The sequence below is a fragment of the Grammomys surdaster genome, unplaced genomic scaffold (genome assembly GCF_004785775.1).
Source record: "Grammomys surdaster isolate TR1022 unplaced genomic scaffold, NIH_TR_1.0 130, whole genome shotgun sequence".
In the NCBI taxonomy this organism is placed as follows: domain Eukaryota; kingdom Metazoa; phylum Chordata; class Mammalia; order Rodentia; family Muridae; genus Grammomys; species Grammomys surdaster.
The window spans coordinates 19,177,015-19,201,771 of record NW_021604588.1 but is presented as its reverse complement, the minus strand read 5'-3'; the positions used below and the strand labels follow the sequence as shown (position 1 = coordinate 19,201,771).

General features: G+C 38.0%; 1 protein-coding gene across 1 annotated transcript in view; it reads left to right on the top strand.

Annotated features, from left to right (window-relative positions):
* Positions 1–24,757, top strand: part of Spata17 (spermatogenesis associated 17) — a 166,023-nt gene that overhangs the window by 48,307 nt on the left and 92,959 nt on the right. The window contains exon 5 of the mRNA XM_028761403.1: positions 1,329–1,432. Coding sequence (XP_028617236.1) covers positions 1,329–1,432 — 104 coding nt within the window. The remainder of the gene's footprint in view (positions 1–1,328; positions 1,433–24,757) is intronic.

Sequence of the window (24,757 nt, the reverse complement as noted above, 5' to 3'; positions counted from 1 at the left end):
GAGAGAGAGAGAGAGAGAGAGAGAGAGAGAGAGAGAGAGAGAGAGAGAGAAAATCTCAAAGCAGACAAATTTTCAAACAGAAAATCAATAAAGCAAATAGTAAAACAGAAAGCACACAAACCCCATGAAGTCCATGTAGTGTTGGTAAGCTCGTCCCAGGCATGAGATCTGGCCTGGAGTGTGGCTGACATAGCAAGTGATACTCCGCTGGAGAACCTGAGTCTCCCTCTCCCAGAAATTATCAATTGCAGATGGTTAGGGGTGGGCCTTTGTGTCCACTTCCCTTTCTTGGGGCTGATATTTTTTCTGCTTTGACTCTGTTCAGATCTTGTACATGCTGTCATAGTTCTGTGAGTTAATATGTGGATCAGTCGGATTGTATCTAGAAGCTTCTGTTTCTTTGGAGTAATCTGCCACCTCTGCCTCTTAGCTCCTTTTACCTCCTCTTCCACTTAGATTTCTGAGCCTTGAGGAGAGAGGTCTGATAAGGGCATCCCATTAACGACTGAACGCTCCAAAGCCGGTCACTCTCTACACACTATCTAGCTGTGGGTCTCTCTATTAATCTCCATGAGAGTTGAGGGAGGCACTGATCTATGGGTGTAACAGCGTGCCACTAGGGATTATTCTGTGCTTAGGTTTCTGCAGCAGAAAGATAGTAATAGGTTTTTCCCCAAGGCTCATGATTGATCTAGTCTCAGATTCTTTGCCACTTTAGCAGTGTCATACTGTGGGTCCCTCTCATGGAGTGGGCCTCAAAGCCAATCAAAGTAGTCGGTTACTCCTATTTTGTTTGAGCTGCGATCACACCAGTATATTTTGCAGACTCGGCTCTGTTGTAAGTAGCAAGATTGGTAGCTAGGTGACCTTGATGATTATTTTTCTCCTAGAGTGGTGTGCAGAGTACCATCCAGCATCATGAATGCTAATCAGTAGGGGTGAGGCTTTTAGTTGGACATCAGTTTGACTTTTCGGTGTTCCAACACAAACCTTGTCTTCTTCAGCAATAAAACCTCACCATTAGGTTGTGGAAAACAGTCAAATAGCCATGGCAACATCCTGTGATGTTTGAGAGGAGTGGTCCATGCAACCTCTTTGGCTAGTGACCCAACAATATGAGGCCCATTCCTGGCACTAGAGGTTTTACTCGGTGGCATAAGATGCCTAGTTGGGGCATTGTCCAAGTCTTTATTTGATAGACGTTATTAGACATTTATTTGATAGATGTTATTAGTCATCTTAAGTTTTAAGAATATATTTTTATGAAAAATGTTCAATACTCTATTTTATCTTTTTACTTACATATTTTATCTTTTTATCGACAATAGATTCAGAGACGATGGCGTGGCTTTAGGATCCGGAAATATTGCTTTAATTATTATTATCTGAAAGAATATTTGAGAGCTGTTTCAGAGACCAATGACGCAATTAGGTGAGTACATGACCACTCATGTACTAGTGAAAGTTTACGTGGACTAGCCCCTTGATACTTATTGTTATCACATGTACTGGTGAATTTCATGCAGACGAGTTAATAGATACTTATTGTTATCACATGTACTAGTGAAAGTTTATGTGGGCTAGCCCCTTGATATTTATTATTATCACGTGTACTAGTAAAAGTTTACCACATGTACTAGTGAAAGTTCACGTGGACTAATCAATTGACACTTATTGTTATCACATGTACTAGTAAAATTTTATGTTAATTAGTGAATAGATACTTATTGTTATCACATATACTAGTGAAAGTCTACATGGACTAGTCAATAGATATTTATTGTTATCATACTTAGAAAAGCCCTCGAGACTTAGTGATATTGTGTTGGCGATATAGCTACATGATATTATTTATTTTAAACATTTTTTGTCTATATATTAAAGTACATGTATTATTGACCTTAAGTTAGGTTATTTATGTAGCCCATTTAAGAGTTTACTTTTTATTAAAATATTACATAATGAGCTAGATTCTGCAGATGAAATCTTCAATAAACCTCACATGTTTTTTGAGAAACATGCACAATAGTGGGAATTTGCTTCTGAAGGAAGAAAATATCACAGAATACATGAAAGGGAGCAATATGACAGCAAACAATGTTTTCAAACATCTAATAAGATAGGACTTGGCTTTACAGGACATCTCTGAAGAAAGTGTGGGTGTTGGGGTACTGTTCAGCCAATTTTCCACAGTTCTGTGTGGTTTCATGTTGCTGTGCTTTAAAAGCAGTCTCCCTCAGTGGTATGCCCCACAGCAGTGACACAGTTACCACGTGCCTAGAGGGATCATTATTACAGTCATTATTTTGTTTTACTTTTAAGTCTTTTATGATCAAGGATAATGAGCAATTATTTGTTATATAATTATAAGGTCCTTGCTGTCAGGTATGTATTCCTTCCTGAGGGCCCCTCTGTTTAGTAATTTGTGCTTTTAATCTACTAAAATATTTTGACCACATTCCAATGCTGGAATCCTAAAAATAGTTTCTACAGTGCAGCCAAAGTCCGGTTTTGCCTAAGTGGAGTTCCCTAAAGGTTCCCAGATCTCCTCAGGCCGGCTGGCAACACCAGTGTCACCATCCTTCTCATGAGTGGTCTACAGTACCATCTTTCATAATAGCTGTTTTGGAATGTAATTCCTTGCTGGTGATGTAAGTGTTCCAATTTGTATGCTTTAAACATCATTGAATTACAAATTTTGCAGGACTTCAAACACATAGTATTAAATGAGGCCACACATTCTCAGAAAGAGCCATTACATTCTCCCTCTTATAGGGAAGCTAGCCAATGGTGTGTGTGTGTGTGTGTGTGTGTGTGTGTGTGCACGTGTGCACATAACCAAATGTACATGTAAGTACCGTGTAACATGCACAAAGAGAGCAGGGCAAACATCAAGGGGTGAGGAAGGACAAGTGTAGGAAATGGCTTGAGTTCTCGTCTTCATGTGCTTTTCCTTTGGGTCTTAATACATTTGTGATTCTTGCTTTTAAAATCTTTTTAACATTAGTATAGCTATGGAGGAGGGAGCTAGCTCAGTCAGTAATCTCTTGTTCTGTGAGCTTCAAGACCAGAATTCAGACCCCCAGATCCCAGTGAAAACTCCGCCCCAGGATGAGTGTCTGTAACCCTGCGCTGGGGAAGGAGATGGAGGCTCTCAGAGCCTTGGCGCTCTTTGCAGTCCAGTCTAGCCATGGGGGAGTTCCAGGTTCTCCGAGAGGTGGGGTGTCAGAAAACAAGGCAGAGAGTAGTCAGGAGAGTAGGCAGGAAGACTTGGGGTGTTGACACTGGTCTCTGGAGGCATGTGTACACACATGCTCATCTGCAGACATGTATGCACATACAACACACACACAGACACAGAAATGTAAAGTCACTTGTGCACTGCCTATTTCTATTTGTAGAACCACCCATATTCTGTATGTTTTACATAGGATTAGTCCATTTTTAATGTTCCAAAGAGAATTTATTTTTCAAGGTCTAATGTTTCTCTTAAATTTTTAATATTATGGTCAAAATATATTTGGTATTACTATTAATTTAGTTAATTTATTGTTTTTCAAGATACATAGGTTATTTTCTTTTATATGCTCTTGAAAGGCAAGCCAATGAGGTTCAGTTTTTTCCATCTGTATTTTAATTGCACAACAAATCCATTACATTGGGTATCTTAACTGTTATATTCTCTCATAGCATTAATGTTTCTGATTTTTCTATTTCCTTTAATATATAAACTATTATTTCTTTATTTTTTAAATTTTATACATTTCTCACTTAAGACTCCTTTCTACTCTTTAGGATGCCAGTTTAGAGAGCATTCATTTTATTCCCTGTCTCTCTCTGTCTCTCTGTCTCTATGTGTGTCTCTCTGTGTCTGTCTCTCTGTGTCTCTCTGTCTGTCTGTCTCTCTCTGTGTCTGTCTCTCTGTGTCTCTCTGTCTCACTCTGTCTCTCTGTCTCTGTCTCTGTCTCTCTCTCTCTCTGCACGCACATGAGTCCAAGTCCCTCCAGAGGCCAGCGGTGTCAGATGGCCTGGAGCTGGAGCTACAGACAGTAGTCAGCTGCATAATATGGGAGCTGGGAATGAACTCAGTGCTGCAGAGGTACCAAGCTCTCTTGACCACGAGCTGTCTTTCTACCCCCAGTTTGCTGTGTTTTAAACACTGAGTTAGGGATCTCCTTACTTGGGCACACTTCAACTTCCCTGAGTAGCTGCTGATGCTGTCTTCCCTTGGTGTTGTGTGTTTGCAAGTTTGCTTGTCTTCTGTTTTGTGAAATCGGCAGGGGAAGGAGTCAGCATGGCTGCCTCAGTTTTCCTGTGATCATGGAGACCAGCACAGTTTGGAGTGGATGAACTGGCTAAGAACCTAGCACAGGGTGGAATAATGAAACTGCAGTGTATTTTTAAGTTTGTCAGTTAGAGGCAATTTTGATATTTTTTTTTATTACCAATTCCATTCAATATTGACTTCTATAAAGGCCTAGTAGTATGTTAGGTGTTGGGGATACAGTGTTTGAAATGAGAGCTCTTGCCAGCCTTTCTGTACACATAGCTTATAGGAAGATATCACAAAAGGACATAGAAACAAAAACAGAGAGCATTCATGTTTCTGTGCCTAGGAAATACGCTAAATTCTTAGAATTCTTACAGAGTTTACAACACAATGTCCTAAAAATCTCACATTCTGAGACAACTGAAACTTCTAGAATACCTGAATCAGAAACTTCTTGTCCTGCAGTCACTTTCCTAGCTTTCTTCAGTCTGATGACACTCCTTGAATAATTAATGCCTCTTAGTACCACATACATTTCTCTGCCACCTTCTGCTTTGTGCACAGGTTGCCCTTCCTCCTTCTGCGATCACAACAGCTTTAAGTGACTTCACTTTATAGACGGATGGAGATAAGAAGTCAGTGTAGAGTTTAGATTCATTCATTTATGGTTTTTGTTAAATATTGGTGAAAGAGAAACTCTCAATCTCTCTTTGTTTTACCTAGTCCAGTGTCATCTTAGTTAGGGTTTTATTACTGTTAAGAGACACCATGATCAAGGCAACTCTTACAAAAGAAAACATTTAGTTGGGGTTCGCTTACAGTTGCCGAAGTTCAGTCCATTATCATCATGGCAGGAAGTATGCAGACATGGTTTGGGAGAAGGAGATGAGAGTCCTGGATTTTCTTCCAAAGCCAGTCAGGAGACTCTCTTCCACCCTGGGTGGAACTTAAGCATAGGACCTAAAAGCAGGCTCCCACAGTGACATACTTTCTCCAACCAGGCCACACCCATTTGAACAAGGCCAAACCTCCTACTAGTGCCCCTTCCCATTCAAACCACAAGTGTTAAAAATTTTTGTATATTTAGAAAGAATAAAACAAAGGCTGGGATATATACACATGTTGCTTCAATTATGAACCAGGAACCTGAAGGTGGCCGGCCCATCCTCACTCTCTGAAGGATATTCTAATCCTTGGGGTCTCTCTTACAGTAATGGGTAGGTGGAGTAAAATGTTGATGGCAGATCAATGTCTACACTGCTAACATAACACGATGATTAACCCATTTCCCTACAGCTCCTTGCTCTGTAAGACCTGCAGTTCCTGACGCTCACAATTTCTCTTTTTTGCTCCCCTCACTCATTTATTTATTTATTTGTTTATTTATTTATTTATTTATTTATTTATTCATTCATTTCAGCTTGCTTGTCTCACGTTCCCTCCTGTTTGCAGGTACCCCTTCTATCCCCTGCATGCTTAGTTAACCTTCAAGTTTTCCTTTACATGAGCACTTTATTTTTGTGGTAGCGTATCTGTGCCTTCTTGTCTGGCTTTTTCCTGACTAAAAGGCCCTTAACTTGCTTTCCTAAATCACAGACTATTACACTCAAGTGATGGTTCCTGACACTGTTCAAGAATGCAAAGCACCATGAGTGTGTTTAAAATCTGACATGAAATTCACAAATCTTTTCTCCCTCCGTCCCCTTATCCTCTAGGTACCTCTTATCAAACAAGCACTCTGTCTACTTTAATTTGTTTCACTCTGGAAGAATCGTCTCATAAAAACATGTATGCATATGTCCATCAGCTTTCGAAAACAAATTTACATCATCGATAATAATCCTCAGCTTGATATTTGCACTTTGAGTGTTATTCCACATGTAAGGAATGTTGTTCTATTATGTAATGGCTGTTTGGTATTATGTTATAATTCATAACCTTTGAACAGAACCTCTGGGACAGACATAATTGTTTCTGCTATTATAAAGATAGGATTATAAAGGATATCCTTGTGTTTCTTCATTTTCCTTACTCCCTTTTCTTGGATAGAAACATTAGGGTATCTGGTTGTCAGGTCCTCAAAAACCTTTTCTAAGGAATTTGACTGATTGAACTGTTAATAATATATATCAGACTTTATACATATATTATCTATACTGTACATACTTTGTAATTAAATAAACCTCTCATTTAGCCTTCACTTATATATATAACTATAGTTATATAATATATATAATATATATTATCTGTACTGTATAGTTTGTGATTGAATGAACCTCTCATTTAGCCCTCATTTAATTCTTTAATATTTGAGTAAACTGGTAAAACATTTATCATTTGCCTCCTGACCCCTGGGACTACAGGCCTGTGCCGTCACACCAAAACTAACTAGGATATTGTTACTTATAATTAATTATGCAATTTTGCAAATGTCTTTATTTCATTGTCTATTTGGATTTTTTTTTTTGAGACAGGGTCTTGCTATGCAACTGAGGTTGATGTCTAACTCATAGCAAACCTCCCAGCTCAGACTCTCAAGTGCTAGGATTATAAGTGTGCACCACCACGTGCCTAATTTGGATATTTATAAACTTCAGTTGTCTGAGATCCATCAACAAGAAGATTGCTTTCATTTATTTTTGTGTTACCAAAACTGAAAATTGGTAGCTATCACTTACTGATGTAATCCTTCCCAGTAGATTATTTCTTTGGTTTTTCTTTGTTGTTTGTTGTTGTTGCTGTTGTTGTTGTTGTTTTGAACATGCTGTGGGGTCATGGTGAGCTCCACATGACTTATGCCAATCCTCCAGGCCTGTATCACCTACTTCTTCCTTGCTCTCTTTCTTAGCGATTTTTATTTGTTACTCTCTTAGATTCTTTCTTTCTGTGATTTCTCCTCCTTTCTCATCTTTTTTATTGATTTCATTTTTATTTCGTGTCTTTCTGCTGCATAGACTTAGGAAATAAGCCTTCTACTTTCATTTTGTATGTGATTAACTTTGAAATTTCATCCTTAACAGTCTCTAAAGTTAATCAATAGTCCTTGTTCAAATAACACAAATATTATTGGAAGGGACTGGAGAACATTTTAATTTTTGTGTCCTTTTAGTTCAATATTTCAGTTCCATCTCTTATAACTCTATAAATTAGGCATTGTTTTTCCTATTCCAGATGAAAATGCCAGTTCTTGGTTTGATCCCTTCTTACACTCGATCTCATTCCTGGGATTATTCCTTTCTTCCTAAAACAATATTTTCATAAATCACTAGACAAGATAAAAGGTGATCTCATTAAATTTTTAAAATTTAATTATAATTTAATTCACACTCTGGAAAGCATACAAAAATAACTTTGCAGTTATTTTTCTGAGCACTTTGAAGATGTGACTTTCCTTTTTTCTGTTTAATTTGACTTGTTCTTCCTTGATACCTAATTGACTTTCTCTGTCTCTATATAGGTGTGTGGTGACACTTTGTATAACATTACTGTAATATATCTTAGAATGAACATGGTCTATTGAGTATTTCTCCATGTGGAATTGCACTACCAAAATCTATGCATGCATCAACTTCACAAAAATTTCAATATATTTCTTTTCATTTTCAACCCCCTTTTTGCCTCCAATAAGACCCTCCCCTCACTCTTCCTAAAAGTTCTCCAATGCACTCAAGTTGATGTCATTTGATTATATCATTGGGGTGTGTGTGTGTGTGTGCAAGTGTACATATGCACGTGCATACACATGCATATAAATATAAGTACATCCTGCTTAGTCTTTTTTTTTATGTTGTTGTTGTTGCTTTGTATATGGTTTCAACATGGACCAGTCTACACTGGATAACCATTAAAGAGATCATCCTTGCAAGGGGCTAATTCTCCTTCTCTTAGTAGCCATCATTTCCTATAGTTATTTGTCTAGAGGTGGGACCCCCTGAAACTGACCCTTGCCCATGTTACCATGTCCGTTGATATCACCATCTTTCCACCTGCTTTTTTTTTTCAGTGTTTCCTGATCCATCATGATGCAGATGTATCCATTGGAGCTCGGCTTCCCATGATCTCTGCTTTGTGTCTACTTGTGATTTTTCTGTGACAGTCTTCATTTGCTGCTAAGAGGCCCTTTCTTTGATGAGGGGTGGCAGACACTCTTATCTGTGGGTAGAAGGACAAGATTTAGGATGTAGGTGGAATTGTGCTGTTTCATTAAACTGGTGTTAGTCAGTTTTCTTCTAAGATCCATGACCTCACTAGCTCCAGAAAGCTGTTCAGGTTTCTAGTACTAGGCATGATTTCTCTCCTGTTGATGGGACTTAAGTCCAGTTAGACAGAGGCTGGTAACCACCAGCATGTGTGGGCAGCTAATTTCACCTATGCAGGTATCTTGCCATGCTGATCACTATTGTGGCTCATGGGTGCTGGGTAGGCCTACTAATTTCATCCTTCTCTTGCCATCTTGCATAGTATTTTCTTGTACCATTTTTTAGACCACAGGAAGAAGGCTAGATCCTGGTCAAAAGCAATAGCCTGATCAACTACTCAAAATAAGGTTTTGCATGCTTGACACTTTGCTTTTTACTAGCCTGTGGTCTTATGGGGAGCATTAGTATAGTCAATCCAAGTGGCATAACTTCATGACTTATATATATTATTATAGTTTTCATAAATATAAAATAATGCGACTCCTCGAGGAATTGTCAAACAACTTTGATGTCATTCTGTCCTTGCTTCTCTTTCTCCTTTCTTCCTGACTTCCCTTGGTATCCCTGTTAGTCCTTCCCTGTCTCCTTTCCTCTTGACTTCCTTTGGTATCCCCGTTAGTCCCTCCCTGTCTCCTCTTGACTTCCCTTGGTATCCCTGTTAGTCCCTCACTGTCTTACTGTTTTCTGCCTCACACCATCTGCATTCTGAGAGTCCCTTAAGTTCACTTCCTCTCATGATCCTTTTCTATGCTCCTCATTCCTGAAGTCACTCCATACTATATTCTTACACTTGAACATTTGGAGTGTAGAACTACACGTGAGCAAATATACAGCAGCTGTCTTTTTGGAAACAAGTTGCCTAGCTCAATAAAATTTTTCCTAGGTCCATTTATCTTCAAATTTCATTTTTTAAAAATACTGAAGAGGATCACATTGTGCCACACTGAGTGCCACATTTCCATTATCCATTCTTCAGGTGAAGGACATTTAGATTGTTTCTATTTCCTGGCTAGTGCGACAAAGGCAGTAGTGAACATTGCTAAGCAGGTATCTGTGGAGGAAGGCATCCAGTTCTTTGGATCTATGCCAAGGAGTGGTCTAGCTGATTATGTGGAAGACTGAGCTTTTCGTTTTTGAGAATTTTCTGTCCTGACACTCAAAGCAGCTAAGCCAGTTTGCAGTCCCACTGCCAGCAAGTGAGGGTCCATACCATAGCCTCACCAGCATTGCTGTCAACTGCTTTGTTGATCTTAGCAATTCTGATTGGGGTAAGAGAAAATCTTGAAGTCCTTTTAATTTTCATTCCCTTAATTGCTAACATTGGTGAATAAATACATTTTGAGGTATTGCCTAACCATTTTCATTTCTTCTGTTGAGAATTCTCTGAGTGTCTGATCACTCCTACTTTTAAAATTTTGTCAGTTTGTTTCCATAACTATTCTTTGAGGTCTTTGTATATTAGGGATATCAATCCTCTGTTGGATATGTAGCTGGCAGAGTCTCTCCCTTTCCATGGGTTTCTTTTTTACTTGATAATTCTGAAGCTCCCCAGAAGCTTTTACTTACAGCCGGTGGTTGATTGCTTCTTAACTCCTGGAGAAGAGAGTGCTGTTAAGGAAGTCTTTCTCACCCTATGTCTTGTAGTTACTGCCTATGTTTTCCTCAAATAGTTTACTGTTTCAGGTTTCAATTTGAGGCTTTTGATCCATTGGGATCTAATTTATTCTTCATGCGGATGTCCATTTTACTCAGAACTATTTGTTGAAGCTGCTATCTTTTCTTCAGAGCCTTTTGTTTTTGTTTTGTTTTGTTCTTTTGCCTCTGCATCAAATATCAGATGGCTGTAGTTACAAGTACTCATGTTTGGGTTTCCATTTTTTTCTTCTTTTAAAATTTATTATATTATTATTATTATTATTATTATTATTATTTTACATATTCATTTTATTACATCCTACTCACTGCCCCCTCCCCCTGGGTTTCCATTTTATTTCATTGATCTACATGTCTGCTTCTGTGCCATATGTCTTTATTACTACAGTCCTATAATATATCTTGAAAGCTGTAATGGTAGGATCTTTTCTAGTTCCCAGTATATTTTAATATTTTTTTTTCTATTTCTGTGAAGAATGTTTTGGATATTTTGATTAAGGTTGCATTTACTATTTAAATGGCTTTTGAAATAATGGTCATTTCCAAAACATTAATTCTACAAATGTACGAACTCGGGTGTCTTTCCATTTTCTTGTGTTTTCTCGTTCTTTTCCATCAGAGATTTGAACTTCTCATTATAGTGATCTTTCATCTCCTTAGGTTTATTACATAATAGTTTGTTATCTTTCCTACACTTGTAAATGGAAATGTTTCAATGATCTGTTTCTCAGTGTGTTTCTTGTTGGTATAGAGATAGGCTACCAATCTTTATAAGTGACTTTGTGTCCTGACACTTGGATGAAATTGTTGTTTCTAGAAGTTTTCTGGTGGAAAAATTTTGGGATTTCCTATGTATAATATCATATCATTGGCAAATAGGGATAATTTTCCTTTTTTAAAAAATTTCCCTCTCTTGCCATATTACTTCAGCTAGTGTTACCAGAACTATATTGAAAAGAGGTAGGGGACAGTGGGTACCTGTCTCATTCTAACCTTAATGGAATTGCTTTGGGAATTTCTCCATTTAGGATAATTCTGGCTATGAGCTTGTGGTATACAGCATTTCTTTTTTTTTTTTTTAAAGATTTATTTATTATATATGAATACACTGTAGCTGTCTTCAGACACACCAGAAGAGGGCACCAGATCTCATTACAGATGGTTGTGAGCCACCATGTGGTTGCTGGGATTTGAACTCAGGACCTCTGGAAGTGCAGTCAGTGCTCTTAATCACTGAGCCATCTCTCCAGCCCGGTATACAGCATTTCTTATGGTGAAGTATGTTTCCTCTACTCCTACTTTCCCTGGGACTTTTTAAATGTAAGTATGTTGGATTTTGTCAAATGAGTTTTCTGCATCTATTGTAATAATCTTTTGATCTTTTAAGTCAATTTATATGATTTTTTATATTGTATTATATTTATTGATTGTTGAACCATCCATGTATTTTGGGAGTAAGCCAACTTAATTTTGGTGGATGATCTTTTTGATATGTAACTGTATTTAATTTGCTAGTATTTATTGAGGACTTTTACATCTATGTTGATGGAATATAGGTTCTTAAAGTTTCTTACAAACAATAGATAGATTTTGTTTGTCTATTCAGGTAACCCACGTCTTTTAATTGGAAAGCTAAAAACATTAACATTTGGATTTATTATTGAGATGTGTGTGTAGATTCTAGTCATATTTGTGCATGTGCATGTGTATGTGCATGTGTGTGTGTGTTTTCTGGTTTTTGTTCTTAGTTGTGCTTATATTTTATTAAATTATAACTTTTTCTTTCTTTCTAGTTTTATTTGCTTATTTTCTAGAATCTTTCTAGAGTCTTAATTGTGCTTATTATTTTCTTTGATTTGAAGTAATGCCAATGCAATGGAATTCCAGTATTCCATTCAGTGTTACTTGCTTTGTTGGATGTGAGTTTTCTTAAGATGTTTGTGTATCATCAAACATTTATCCTTTTCCTTACATCTGGCAGATAGTTTTGCCAGGCTCTGTAGTCTAGATTGTCAGTAGTGGTTGTCCAGAACCTGGAGTACATTGCTCCATGCCCTTCTTGTTTTTCTGAGGGTTTTCCTTAATGTGTGACTTGTTTTTTCACTTGAAGACTTCAGTATTTTTGTTGTTGTTGTTCTGTATATTCAATGTTTTAACTATAGTATGCTGTGTGGAGTTTACTTTCTGGCCTTGTCTAGTGAGGGTTCTGTGTGCTGCTTGTATCTTTATACATATGTCTTTCCTTAGTTTGGGGGAAGCTTTCTTCTATGACCTTTGTTAAAGATCTGGTCCAGGCCATTGATCTGATATTCTTCTCCTTCTTTCTGTGCCTATAATTATAAGGTTTGATCTTTGATAGCGTACTACATTTCCTGCACATTCCTTTTCTGTGTTTTAATTGTTCATATTCTTGGCTTAATTGGTATGAGCCCTCGATTTATCTTTGAGTCCTGATGTTCTGTATTCTGCTTGATCCATTCTACTTGTAAAGTTTTCTAATTGGGATGCTGAGTTTGTTAACTCCATCTTCATTTCAGCTTGTTTCCTCATCATCATTTCTCTTTTTATTGAGTTCAGTCTTCTGTTCTTGAATGGTCTTCATCATGCCACACTCACCCATGTACCTGTGTTGTCATGGACATCACTGAAGTATTTATTGCCATCATTTGGAGTTCAGCAAAGTGTTTGCTCACATTCATTAATTTTTATGCAATTCTTTGGTACAGTATATTACTTTTTCTTTAAATTCTGTGACTTCTGTTCATTAATATAGGTTTCATTAGAGCATACTTCTATAGGAACAGCGTGTTTGATAAGAGACTTGCTGGTTTAGCCATTCATTATTTTGTTTGTTTGTTTGTTTGTTTTGTGATTTGACCTGGATGTATAGACTTCTTTCTTTGTGTGTCTGGTATAATAATCTAACCCCCAAGAAAGCAGGTTCAAAGGCCATTGGTCTGAAGCTAGGCCTATGGGTATAGAAATGACCAGAGGCCTCTGGTGAAGTGGGTGCATTGGAAGATTAGAAAGGGCAGAATGACTTACCCAACAAAGGTGTATGAGACCAAGAAGGATTGCCAAGCAAGCTGCAAATCTTGAACTAGATTTGAGATTTGAACATATTTTAAAGGGTCTTATAGTTTGTTTGTTTTGCTTTGTTTTGTTTTCTCTTTTCAGACAGTATTTTTTCTTCTCATAGAAGAACACACAACAGGCATTAAGAGCTTTTGTTTTGTTTTTACATTTTAAATTCTAACCATTTGGACCATGACTCAGTCACCCTCTGCTGTATAACAAAGTCTATCCAAGGCAACTTAAATTGGTCATACTGTTGTTGCCTCCTGGTTTTCACAAAGGAGGACTCTCCGGAGTTTTAGACCTGGCTCTGTGGGAGTCCTCTCAGGATGCTACAATCAGGCTGACATGTGTTGCTGCTCTCTACACAAGTAAACATTTGTGGGGCATGGGGCGTGCACAATTCCTTAGGCAGTTAGCCAGTGATGCCCCTTAGTTTCTTGTTGCATGAGCCTCTGTAAAAAGCACCTTATAACGTGAAAATTTTCTGCCACTGATCAAGAAGGCAAAAGATTAAGACAGCATCCAAAATGGAAGCCATATCGATAGCCTCATACCTAAGGTGACACATCATCTCTTCCACTGTATTCACTGAAACAGGAAACTGTGCCTTCCCATAATCAATGGAAGGGAATGATACAAAGGACTGAATCCAAGAATGTCATTATTGAAGACAGTATTGGACTAATTGTACACTCAGTTAGTTACATATTGTATTGGATAGATCTATTGATTTAAACCATTTTGCCTAGTGTGAAAGTTACTTTTTATACTTACTTAGGACAATATTTTCATGGAATTTTTATTATTTGACTTCAAATTTCAGTGTTATCTTAAAGAAATTATGATTTATGCTAATTACTTATACCAGTAATCATTAAAAATTATGTCTGTTTTTTGAAGAGTATATGAAAGATCTGATTGTAGCCCTCGTCTTTGGCAATATTATATCATTTAGAGAAAAGAGATAGTAAATTATTTAACATCAGAATGTGCCTTGATTTTGAGTTGTGTAGGATACCAAATAGCACTGGGTTTGACATTACTCTTTTTGTAAAAGAATAGTTGATATATTCTATAGTAAATAATAAAAATATGTAATAAATATGCAAGGGTACATTTTCTTAACCAAGAGTGGAAACATTACAAAGATAAATGGAGCTGATTAATTTAAGGCTGAGTTTGCACATGGTAGACATGCTCCTCTGTAACCTCTAGCCTGAGATGTAAAAACTGCCCCAGGTTATGAATAACAAAATTATATAATGAAATTTAAAATTGGAATTAATAAAACATTATTAGCTTGGAGTACAAAAAAAGCTGTTTTTAAGTCTTTTGACAGAAATTTGTGGTTAAAATAATGCATTCTTTTATGTTGAGTGCAGGGATGGCATTACTGGTTGTTAATGACGTCCACTAGTACCTCTGTTCTGAATGCTAATTGGTCAGTCATCAAACAAATTAGTTTCTCAGCATATTAATTTTGTATAGTGTGATTTAGTGAGAAAGAATTTTTAAAGACGATATTAGACTATCTACTTGGATTTATCAGGACATTGTGAAGGACATGTTTTGTTTTTACTGTCCTAGTTTTATTAATACAAATTCACACATATCCATTTCAAGGTCACTGTTCTGTACTCTTTGCAAATCTTCACATCTTAGCATCATCACAGTGGAGACATGAGACGTTTCTATTACTCTACCTAAATCTGAGCTCTGTAACAGTCCCATTCAACCCACACCCGTTAGCTCTACACAACCACGATTCTACTGTCTATCTCTGTAGCTCTGCCATTCTAGATGTTTTATATGAACTGAACATTGGAAAAATGAATGATATCCTTTTGTATGCTGTGTTTAAAGGTAATCTATGCTGTAGTGTATGTCAATACTATGTCTCCTTTTACTGCCATATATCCCTTTACATGGATAAGCTGTAATACTTTGCTCATTAATTTGATGATGGACCTTTCAGTTGTCTGTATTTTTTTTTTTTTAGCTATTAATGAAAAATGGTGCCAGGCAGTGGTGGCGCACGCCTTTAATCCCAGCACTTGGGAGGCAGAGACAGGTGGATTTCTAAGTTTGAGGCCAGCCTGGTCTATAGAGTGACTTTCAGGATAGCCAGGGCTATACAGAGAAACCATGTCTCAAAAAACAAACAAACAAAAAAGAAAGAAAGAAAGAAAAAAGAGAAAAGAAAAATGGTGTGATGGCTGTTGATGTATAAGTTTTTATGTGGACATGTGGTTTTGTTCCTTTAAATAAATCAACAAGGCTTGAAGGTAATAGTTAAGAAAATGGCACTCAAGCCTCCTGTTAAACTATTGGATATGACAGGTTCTTGGGGAAGAATGGTCCTCATCATCAGGTGAGCACCCACTGTGGGAGTCCATCCAGCTCCAATGGAGAATTCCAAATCCATGGTCACAGACTCTTGGGAATTTTGGGACTCAGTGCCTCACAAAAACACACAAAAGACATATAGATGGGAAGAGAGTTTACAAGAATGGGACAAAATACAGAAGGTAGGAAAAAGTAATCAGGATGCATTATGTGCTTACATGAAATTATTAAACAAGCAATTTAAAATATGAACATGCCTCTTGGAAAAAGAACACTGATACTGGGTCCAGATATGTGTGGGTGAGAATTCCATGGTTCTGCCACTGTAGTTCAGTGACCCTAAGCTGTTGTCTAATGATAAATTAGATTTTATCATTTGAGACACAGTTCTTTGTGGTTCTCTGAGGCACACAGCTTATGGATTACTGAGTGTACAGCTGACATTTAGCAAACAATGGCCATTATCATCATGCGTGAATAGTAAGTAGGGTGCTAACAGTTCTAAACAAGAGAAAGTCAAGGAACGCCTCATTCCGGAATTCAGAACTAATACCCACGTAATGGATGGGAGGAGGAAGGCAGCAGAGAAGGTGTTGGAACAGAAGTGCCATTTCAAAGAGTAGAAATAAGTGGATGGGTTATTCTGATGCCAAAGTTGTTCTTTGGAGGAGTCAGAGATCTTGCCTGAGTGGCCAAACCTCCTGTCAGTCTTTTCTTGCTGAAAATGTCTTGAGGGGTATGTGGTCGTGGTGTGTCAGTCCTTTTGGGAGCAGTTTACAGTCACTACAGGGGGATTTATCCTTTCTCTACCTCTGAACTTTTTGAAATTTTTGACATTACTTTCATGAGTGTTTTACATGAAGTGTTTTCAGGATCAAGAGTGAGTTATTCCTATGATCACTCCCTTACTCCAGCTTTTCTTCTATTTCTTTCAATGTAGTGCTTATTGGTTGGACATTGGGCTTCTAGAGTTCAGTTGCTAATTCTGTTAGATTGTATTTCCTTCTACTTAGCCTTGGGCCATTTTTATTCTATTTGTTAGATTGTACTTCCTTCTACTTAGCCTTGGGCCATTTTTATTCTATTTTTTTCTTTTTTGAGAGCTTTTCCTATTGTAAATGTAGCTTTTATTCCCTGATATTATTGTCATCTTGGAAGCTTTCTGCTGAATATGCTCACTCTTGCTGGTTCTTTTTTAACTCTGGTTGGCTCGTCAACTCAGCTGTTCTGGCTCAAACTCCTTTCCAAGTTGAGTGATTCAAATTGGATCTCTCAGCTTCTCACTGAATTGCTCTGCTTGTCCTCAGACTCTGACAATCTGTTCTAATCTTCTGGCTCCTTCTCATTCTCTGGCTCATTCTGTCTTCACCCATGTCTAGCTTGCTTTCTCTGGAACCTGTCTCTGTAAAACTGTCCTGGTATAAACTACCCCTGACACTCTGTCTATCTATCTATCTATCTATCTATCTATCTATCTATCTATCTATCTTTCTATCTTTCTATCTTTCTATCTTTCTATCTATCATCTATCCATATCTGTGCTGTTCTGTTAAGTTGCCTCCCTTTCATATGCTGTTCTTGTGAGAATTGGGCATATCCTATCACTGATTCATTCTGTCAAATCTTTGATTCATTGCTTTGTCCCTCATTTGGACATCACTTTCAAACATGGCTGCTTCCTTCTACAAACTAACTTTACTTTCAATGTTAGATATTAAAGGTGTGTACTAAGAACATACCTGTATTCCAGCCCGATCACACAGACCTAGCGAGTCTTTCGATGTGATCCCTTGAGAGAGCAGCCATGCTACTGGATTAAAATGCCTCTATACTCTTCTACTTTTATGCTGACATTTGAACCCTTAGGAAATGTTCCTAGAATTTTTTGTAACATTTCCCTTTTCATAACATTATGTTCTTACTACTAAAATACATCATATTTCTACAAGAATCTGGAGCAGTTAGTATTGGCCTAAAGCAGGATCTACCTGAGGTGCCTTGACTACTGTCAAGGGGAAGGATGGTTTTTTGGAATATAAAGCAGCATAAGACATCAGAGCATGGAATTCTTTAGTTCCATGATCAGTGGCAGCAGGAAGTTGGCAGTGCCAGGTAAGGAGCTAACCAGAAGTAGCAGCACTTGTCAGGTGCAGTGGAGCTGCAGGATTCCTCCCTGCCCTTGACTTCAGCTGCCTTTGCAGCTGTTGCAAGCTACCGTACTCCGAGGGTCTTGAGTTTTTTCTCAATTTCTTCAGAGCCCACACCAAAGAAGAATGAAATTAATTCCAGTGGAATGTGTGTTTTCCTGTTAATGTAATTAGAATGTATAATAATAATAATAATCAAGCTTCATTAGGGCATGTGCTATGAGCATCCTCTAGAAGCTTTAAAAAATGTCACATTGTTAGGGCTAGGGACAAGGCTAAGTAAGTAAAGCACTAACCATTTGTGATAGCTATTATTGGCTGTCAACTTGACTATATCTGGAATGAACTATAATCCAGAAAAAGAGAGCACACCTGTGAGAGAGTTTTTTGCTTTGTCTGAAGTGGGTGAATCCACTTGTAGTCTGTACTTGGAGACAGGAAGACACACGCCTTGTATCACAATATTGAGGTGGGAAGATATACCTTTAATCTGAGCCACACCTTCTGCTGGAAGTCTACATAAGGACATGAAAGAAGGAAGTTTTTTGCCTAGTTGCTCTCACTTTGCTAGCACATCCATTCCTTCACTGACATTAGGGCTTAACTGTTCAGGATTCTAGCTCATTCTGAAGACCAGCTGAGACATCCAGCTCATGGACTCTGCAACTACTAGAGTCTTGAAATTCTGTTCACAGACAGTTATTGTTGGATTAGCTAGACTGCAGCCTATAACTCGTTCCAATTATATATATGAGATTTATTCTTTAAATTCTATTATTCTAGATAGACAACCCTGACTAATATACCATGCAAGCACTTAAGGACTTGACTTCAATCACCAGGTTATACTCTGTTCCCTAGGGAAACAGAGAAATGAGAACCCATGGGGCTCACTGGCCAGCCAGCCTACTGACTTTGTGAATTCTGGGTCAGCGGTAGGCCCTGCCTAGAAAAACAAGATAAAAGTTACCTGAGGAATGACACTCAAAACTGACCTCAGACACAAACCTATATACACAAACACATGTACACAATACATGTATGTAGTGTTTGCAATTCAGATTATTTTCATTTTCCTTCTTATTGCCAAACAACTGATGATCCATGGCTGTTTATACATAATCATAAGAAACAAAGGATCGTTAAATGTTCAGAATAAATTCTATTGTCTGGTAGAATTTGTTGGCAACTAGTATTGTTTCAACTGCTTTTCTATTTCCATGTCAAACCATCATGACCAAGGCAACTTATAAAAGAAAGCAGTTAGTTGACAACTTGCTTAACCATTTCAGAAGTGAGTCATGACCATCATGGTGGGGAGCATGGTGTCAGGCAGGCAGGCATGGCACTGGAGAAGTAGCTGAGAGCTTTCTTCTGATCCATAAGCAACAGGCAGAGAGAAAGAAAACTGGAAATGGTGGGGCCCTTTGTAACCTCAAAGCTGACCTGCAATGACTCCTCCTGTAACAAGGCCACGCCTCTTGATCTTTCCCAAGCATTTCCAAGCATTCAAATATATGAGGAGCCTGTGGGGGCCATTCTCATTCACAACACTACAAGGACTGGAAACCAAGCTAACACTTTCTCTAGAGGATGCTCAAATGCCAGTGTCAAAGTTGTTTCTGTTAAAAATATTAAGAAATTTCCTTAAGGAAATTTCTGGCAGTCTGTTGAGGAAACTAATACTGAAGTTACATTTATGTAAAGGGTAAATGAAGGGCCTTATGATTTAAATCCGCAAAGATGCCCAGTCCTACAAATTTTGTTTCAGTGTCTTCACAGTTTTCAGAAAGCATACTTTTGATCCCTCACCAAAGAGATCAGAGTAGATAATAGCATTGTACGTAGGTGTTAAACCAAACAACTGAAAGTGTGTTGCTGCTTTTGGCTACATTGTTAAATTGTAGAAGAATCAATATGGAATTCTAGAACTCAGGACCTCAGTGACTGTGCTCATTCCAGTGGCTTATGCATGTTTATGTATACGAATGAAGTAAACAATAGAAATATCTTGGAAAATAAACTTCCTCAGAACAATGCATTTAGTATGTAGAGTTAAACTCTGGGTTCTGCTGTTTATGATGATGAACATTAACCTAGAATAAAACACTATCTCCCTAAATATCAGTACAATTCTTTTTCTTTTTCTTAGTATTTTTTTAAAATGTTAATCAAAGGCTTTATAAGTTTGGTAATGCTCAATAACAAGATGCCCATACAATCAGAAGTGTAACCCAATACCCAATCTAGATATACCAACTATCTTTGACTGGCGGAGACACTCGAACATCCCCCTCCACGTTCCCCCCATCTTGTCTCCTAGCTCCTCCTTTCCTTCTCCTTCTCCTCTCCTTACTCCTCTCACCTTAGCTCCTCCTACATATCAACCTTCCTGTTAAAATAAAACTTTTCTCTCAAAATACAATTAGAGCATAACTATACCAATTTGTATCAGGAAGGTACAAGATAGACCTAATACCCAGTCCATCATTTTGTTGACTAACCAGAACCTCTGTCATCTCTCCTAACTAAAAGACTTAGTTCTAAACCTGGCCTTTTTCTTAGCTTTAGAATGAATGTCAGCTGAAAACCATCCTCTCAAATCTTTTCTCTAAAAGTAAATACCCTGGATTGGATATGAGACTATAAGTCTTCAACCCCGTCAGAAATCCAGAATGACTGAATTAACTGAAATTATGGGAAGCACAAAGCATAGCTTCTAAAACTTAGCCAATTTATAGATACCACTGAACACCTGGATAGTCCCTATGCTACAAAACGTTGGAGCATCCAATCTTCAACCTTCTGGCCCAGGATCATCTGACAGACCTAGTGATGCAGAATTATTAAGGGCTGATTATTCTGTCTTGGCAGATATAATCAGTAGACTATTCCTCAAGTGTGTCCTTTTTAGGACAGTAATTTGTCTGTAGATGAAAAGAGACAATTCTTGCCTAGTGGCTGTCTCACCACAACTGGAGTAACTCCAAAGATGCTCAATTTCTTCTTAGAATCCAAGACAGGAAGCTGTCAGGAGCAGACAGGTCTCTAATCAAAATGAACGTTAATACAGTAATGTTTGTTACATCAACTCTGTGGACTTCTGATGTTTTGAAAAACAAATATCCATGTAAGACAATCTGGACTGTTGTCTGTTAACTCCTCTCAGCTATTTCTAAATAAAATATAGAAAACACCCTAACAATAAACTCAGAGCCATAAATTTGCTATAGGCCTTTGACTCACAAGCTAACCATCTCAAATCAATTAAAAAAGTTAAAGAAGGACTGGGTCTAAGCCTTGTATTCCTAAATGTGCTATAAAGGCACAATGCCTGTGAGAGTAACAATATTAATCTCATTTTTATATCAATAAGAAATTCATATCAATGAAAACCTTAAATTTGAAATCAAAGTAAATTTTGTACCATTTAAGAAATTATAACTTCAGCTTAATAACAATTATACAAATTTCTACCAACAGGTTATGGCTATGCAATAAATCCTAGCTATTCTTCCCTGTTCCAACAAAACCACTATTTTCCCCTAGAAAGTCAGCCCAATATTAACCACCTCAGTCCCCAAGCCCAGAGAATAGGGGTGATGACTCTTCACTAACTTCTTCAAGCTGATTACAGGCATTGAGATATTAGAACAGGGGCAGGGGGAAGAGTAAATTAATAAGCCTCTGACATCCGTGTCTTCACTGCACTCAGCTGAGATTCCAGGACATCAGAGGTTCGAGCAGGTCTGCTCAGCTTGCTTGATGAGTAGATACACCAAGGCTGTGTATTCTGCAATATACAATTCTCAAAACAAATTTTAGTACCAAGATATTTTTTGTTTGAACTCTGGAATCTAGTCTTCTGGTGGCCTGTCTCTATCATGTCTAATGCATATAATTTTCGGAGTTTCTATGTGAGTGTGCTCCTACCATCCTCCCATTCCTGCCTCCCTGCTTTCGAATTCCCCAACACTAGGGAATCCAAACTTTCAGGCACCAAGGCCCTCCACTTCCACTGATGCCTGACAAGGCCACCTTCAACTACCTATACAGGTGGAGCCATGAGTCTCTCCCTTTGTGTTCTTGGGCTGGAGGTTTTAGAATTGCTACACCAGCTTGTTTCTTACGACCATTTGCTTGAAAATTTGTTTTCCAGCCTTTTACTCTAAGGTTGTGTCTGTCTTTGTTACTGAGGTGGGTTTCCTATATGCAACAAAACACTGGGTCCTGTTTAAGTATCCAGTTCGCTAGCCTATGTCTTTTTATTGGGTAATTGAGTCCATTGGTGTTAAGAGATATTAAGTAACAGTGATTGTTGCTTCCTGTTATTTTTGTTATTAGAGGTGGAGTTATCATTGTGTGGCTATCTTTTTTTTTGGATTTGTTTGAAGAGGATTACTTTCTTGCTCTTCCTAGGGTATAATTTCCCTCCTTGCATTGGAGCATTCCCACTATTATCCTTTGTAATGCTGGATTTGTGGAAAGATATTGTGTAAATTTGGTTTTGTCTTTGAATATCTTGGTTTCTCTATCTATGGTAATTGAGAGTTTTGCTGGGTATAGTAGCCTGGGCTGGCATTTGTGTTCTCTTAGGGTCTGTATGACATCTGTCCAGCATCTTCTTGCTTTTATAGTGTCTGGTGAGAAGTCTGGTGTAATTCTGATAGGTCTGCCTTTATATGTTACTTGGCCTTTTTCCCTTATGGCTTTTAATATTCTTTCTTTGTTTTGTTCATTTGGTGTTTTGATTATTATGTGGATCTGCCAGTACAATTTCTTTAAAACAAACAAAGAAACAAACAAAAACAAAACCCACCTGTGTGTGAGTGATTTGTGAGCATTTACATCTCTGTACCATGTGTCTATGAGGTGCTAATGGAGGTCAGATGTCGGATCTCTGGAACTAGAGTTACAGATGGTTGTGAGCTCTCATGTGGGTGCTGAGAAGTGAACCTGGGTCTTCAGCAAGAGCAACCAGTGCTCTTAACCCCTGAGTCACTTCTCCAGCTCCACCAGTAGGAACTTGGTGATCTTGGTGATCATGAAGAGTGCCCAGATTAGAAAACAGAAACCGAAGGAAAGCATGACTTCTCCTTTCGTAGTCTTTAAAGCTGTTTTTCACCAAAGAAGAAAAAAGGAAAAAATTAAGATAAACAAAAGATTTGTGGTCAAAATAGGAAGTACATTTCCAGTAAGTTACACTATGCAGTGACTGGCTGCTTTGTGAGGTACAGATGCCTCTACCTCAACAGAAGTCCTCATTTAACACATCAAGACTCAGGTAGAGACAGACCCTGCTTCCAAAGATAATTAAGATTTCCAGTACACCTTCAAGTCTGAGTTGATTTATTTAATATTGTAATGAATGATTTTAAAAGACATGAAAAAAGTCTGTATGTTTATTTACTATAAAATTCAGAACTACATAAAGGTACAAGAAGAAATTACTTAGTAATATGTAGGGTAAAAATTTGTAGTAAGCATGTATTATATAGTCATTATACTATGGTGATCATGAATATTGAAATACATCTAAATAATTTATCCCTTTTCATACACAATGTTATATGCTTAAAATTTTTAATTAAAATTAAAAGTATTCTAGACTAGCTGTTAAGACATTTTGAAAAATTGTTAAGGTATTTACAAGTTACTATTAAAATATCCTATTTCTTACTGAAGCATGGTTGTTGTTTTGCATTGCCCAGATCTCTGAGGTGACATTCTTTCCACAAATCACTGTAGATGTCTTTTAGACTTTTGAGAGTTACTGGTGGCTTTATTATTAGCATCAACATTCTCTCAATGTTTTTGATATTATATTAAACATTACATATCAGGTTATATATGTATTATATACTAGAATATTCTTTGCTTTCTAAAATGATAATAGCCCATGTATTGAAATGCACAATCAGCTTCTTCATGATGAGGGTAACATTGATGAAATGCTACACATGATCTCTAGCCAGCTCTGTAGTGTCCCCATGAACTGGGCTGTGTGTTTGGTTCCCTGATTACTCTGAAACATAACATCAATGTGCACAGCATCTCTAACATGTGAGAACTGATGCAATGTTTGATGCCTGTTACTCTCCTGTGAACCACCACTGGTTGAACACTCAACTTTGGAAATGCAGTTTCCCCTCTCCATTTGTTTTCTCTATTACTCTGTCAGCACTCCTTCCTAACAATGCTTGTCATAATCCAGAAGTAACAGTGAACCAACAGCTTGCTCTTTCAAAATATTTATGTGAATATTTGTGCTAACTGCTGTCTTTGTAATTTGCTAATTTGCATTTGTTTTGAAGAGTAAGCAAAAAAGCTGCTATAAACTTGATGTTTATGAATGTGGCTAGTTCCTAGGAAACTCAATTCAAAAGATTTGAGTATATCTTTTCTTCACTGTGGTTGATGTTCATCTCTCCTCCTCACTGTGGTTGAATGTACCCTCTCTTCCTCACTGTGGTTGAATGTCCCCTCTTCTCCTCACTGTGGTTGCATGTTCCCTCTCCTCCTCACTGTGGTTGAATGTCCCCTCTCCTCCTCACTGTGGTTGAATGTCCCCTCTCTTCCTCACTGTGGTTGAATGTCCCCTCTCCTCCTCACTGTGGTTGAATGTCCCCTCTCCTCCTCACTGTGGTTGCATGTTCCCTCTCCTCCTCACTGTGGTTGCATGTTCCCTCTCCTCCTCACTGTGGTTGAATGTCCCCTCTCCTCCTCACTGTGGTTGAATGTCCTCTCTCTTCCTCACTGTGGTTGCATGTCCCCTCTTCTCCTCACTGTGGTTGAATGTCCCCTCTCCTCCTCACTGTGGTTGCATGTCCCCTCTCCTCCTCACTGTGGTTGCATGTTCCCTCTCCTCCTCACTGTGGTTGAATGTCCCCTCTCCTCCTCACTGTGGTTGAATGTCCCCTCTCCTCCTCACTGTGGTTGAATGTCCCCTCTCTTCCTCACTGTGGTTGCATGTTCCCTCTCCTCCTCACTGTGGTTGAATGTCCCCTCTCCTCCTCACTGTGGTTGAATGTCTCCTCTCCTCACTGTGGTTGAATGTCCCCTCT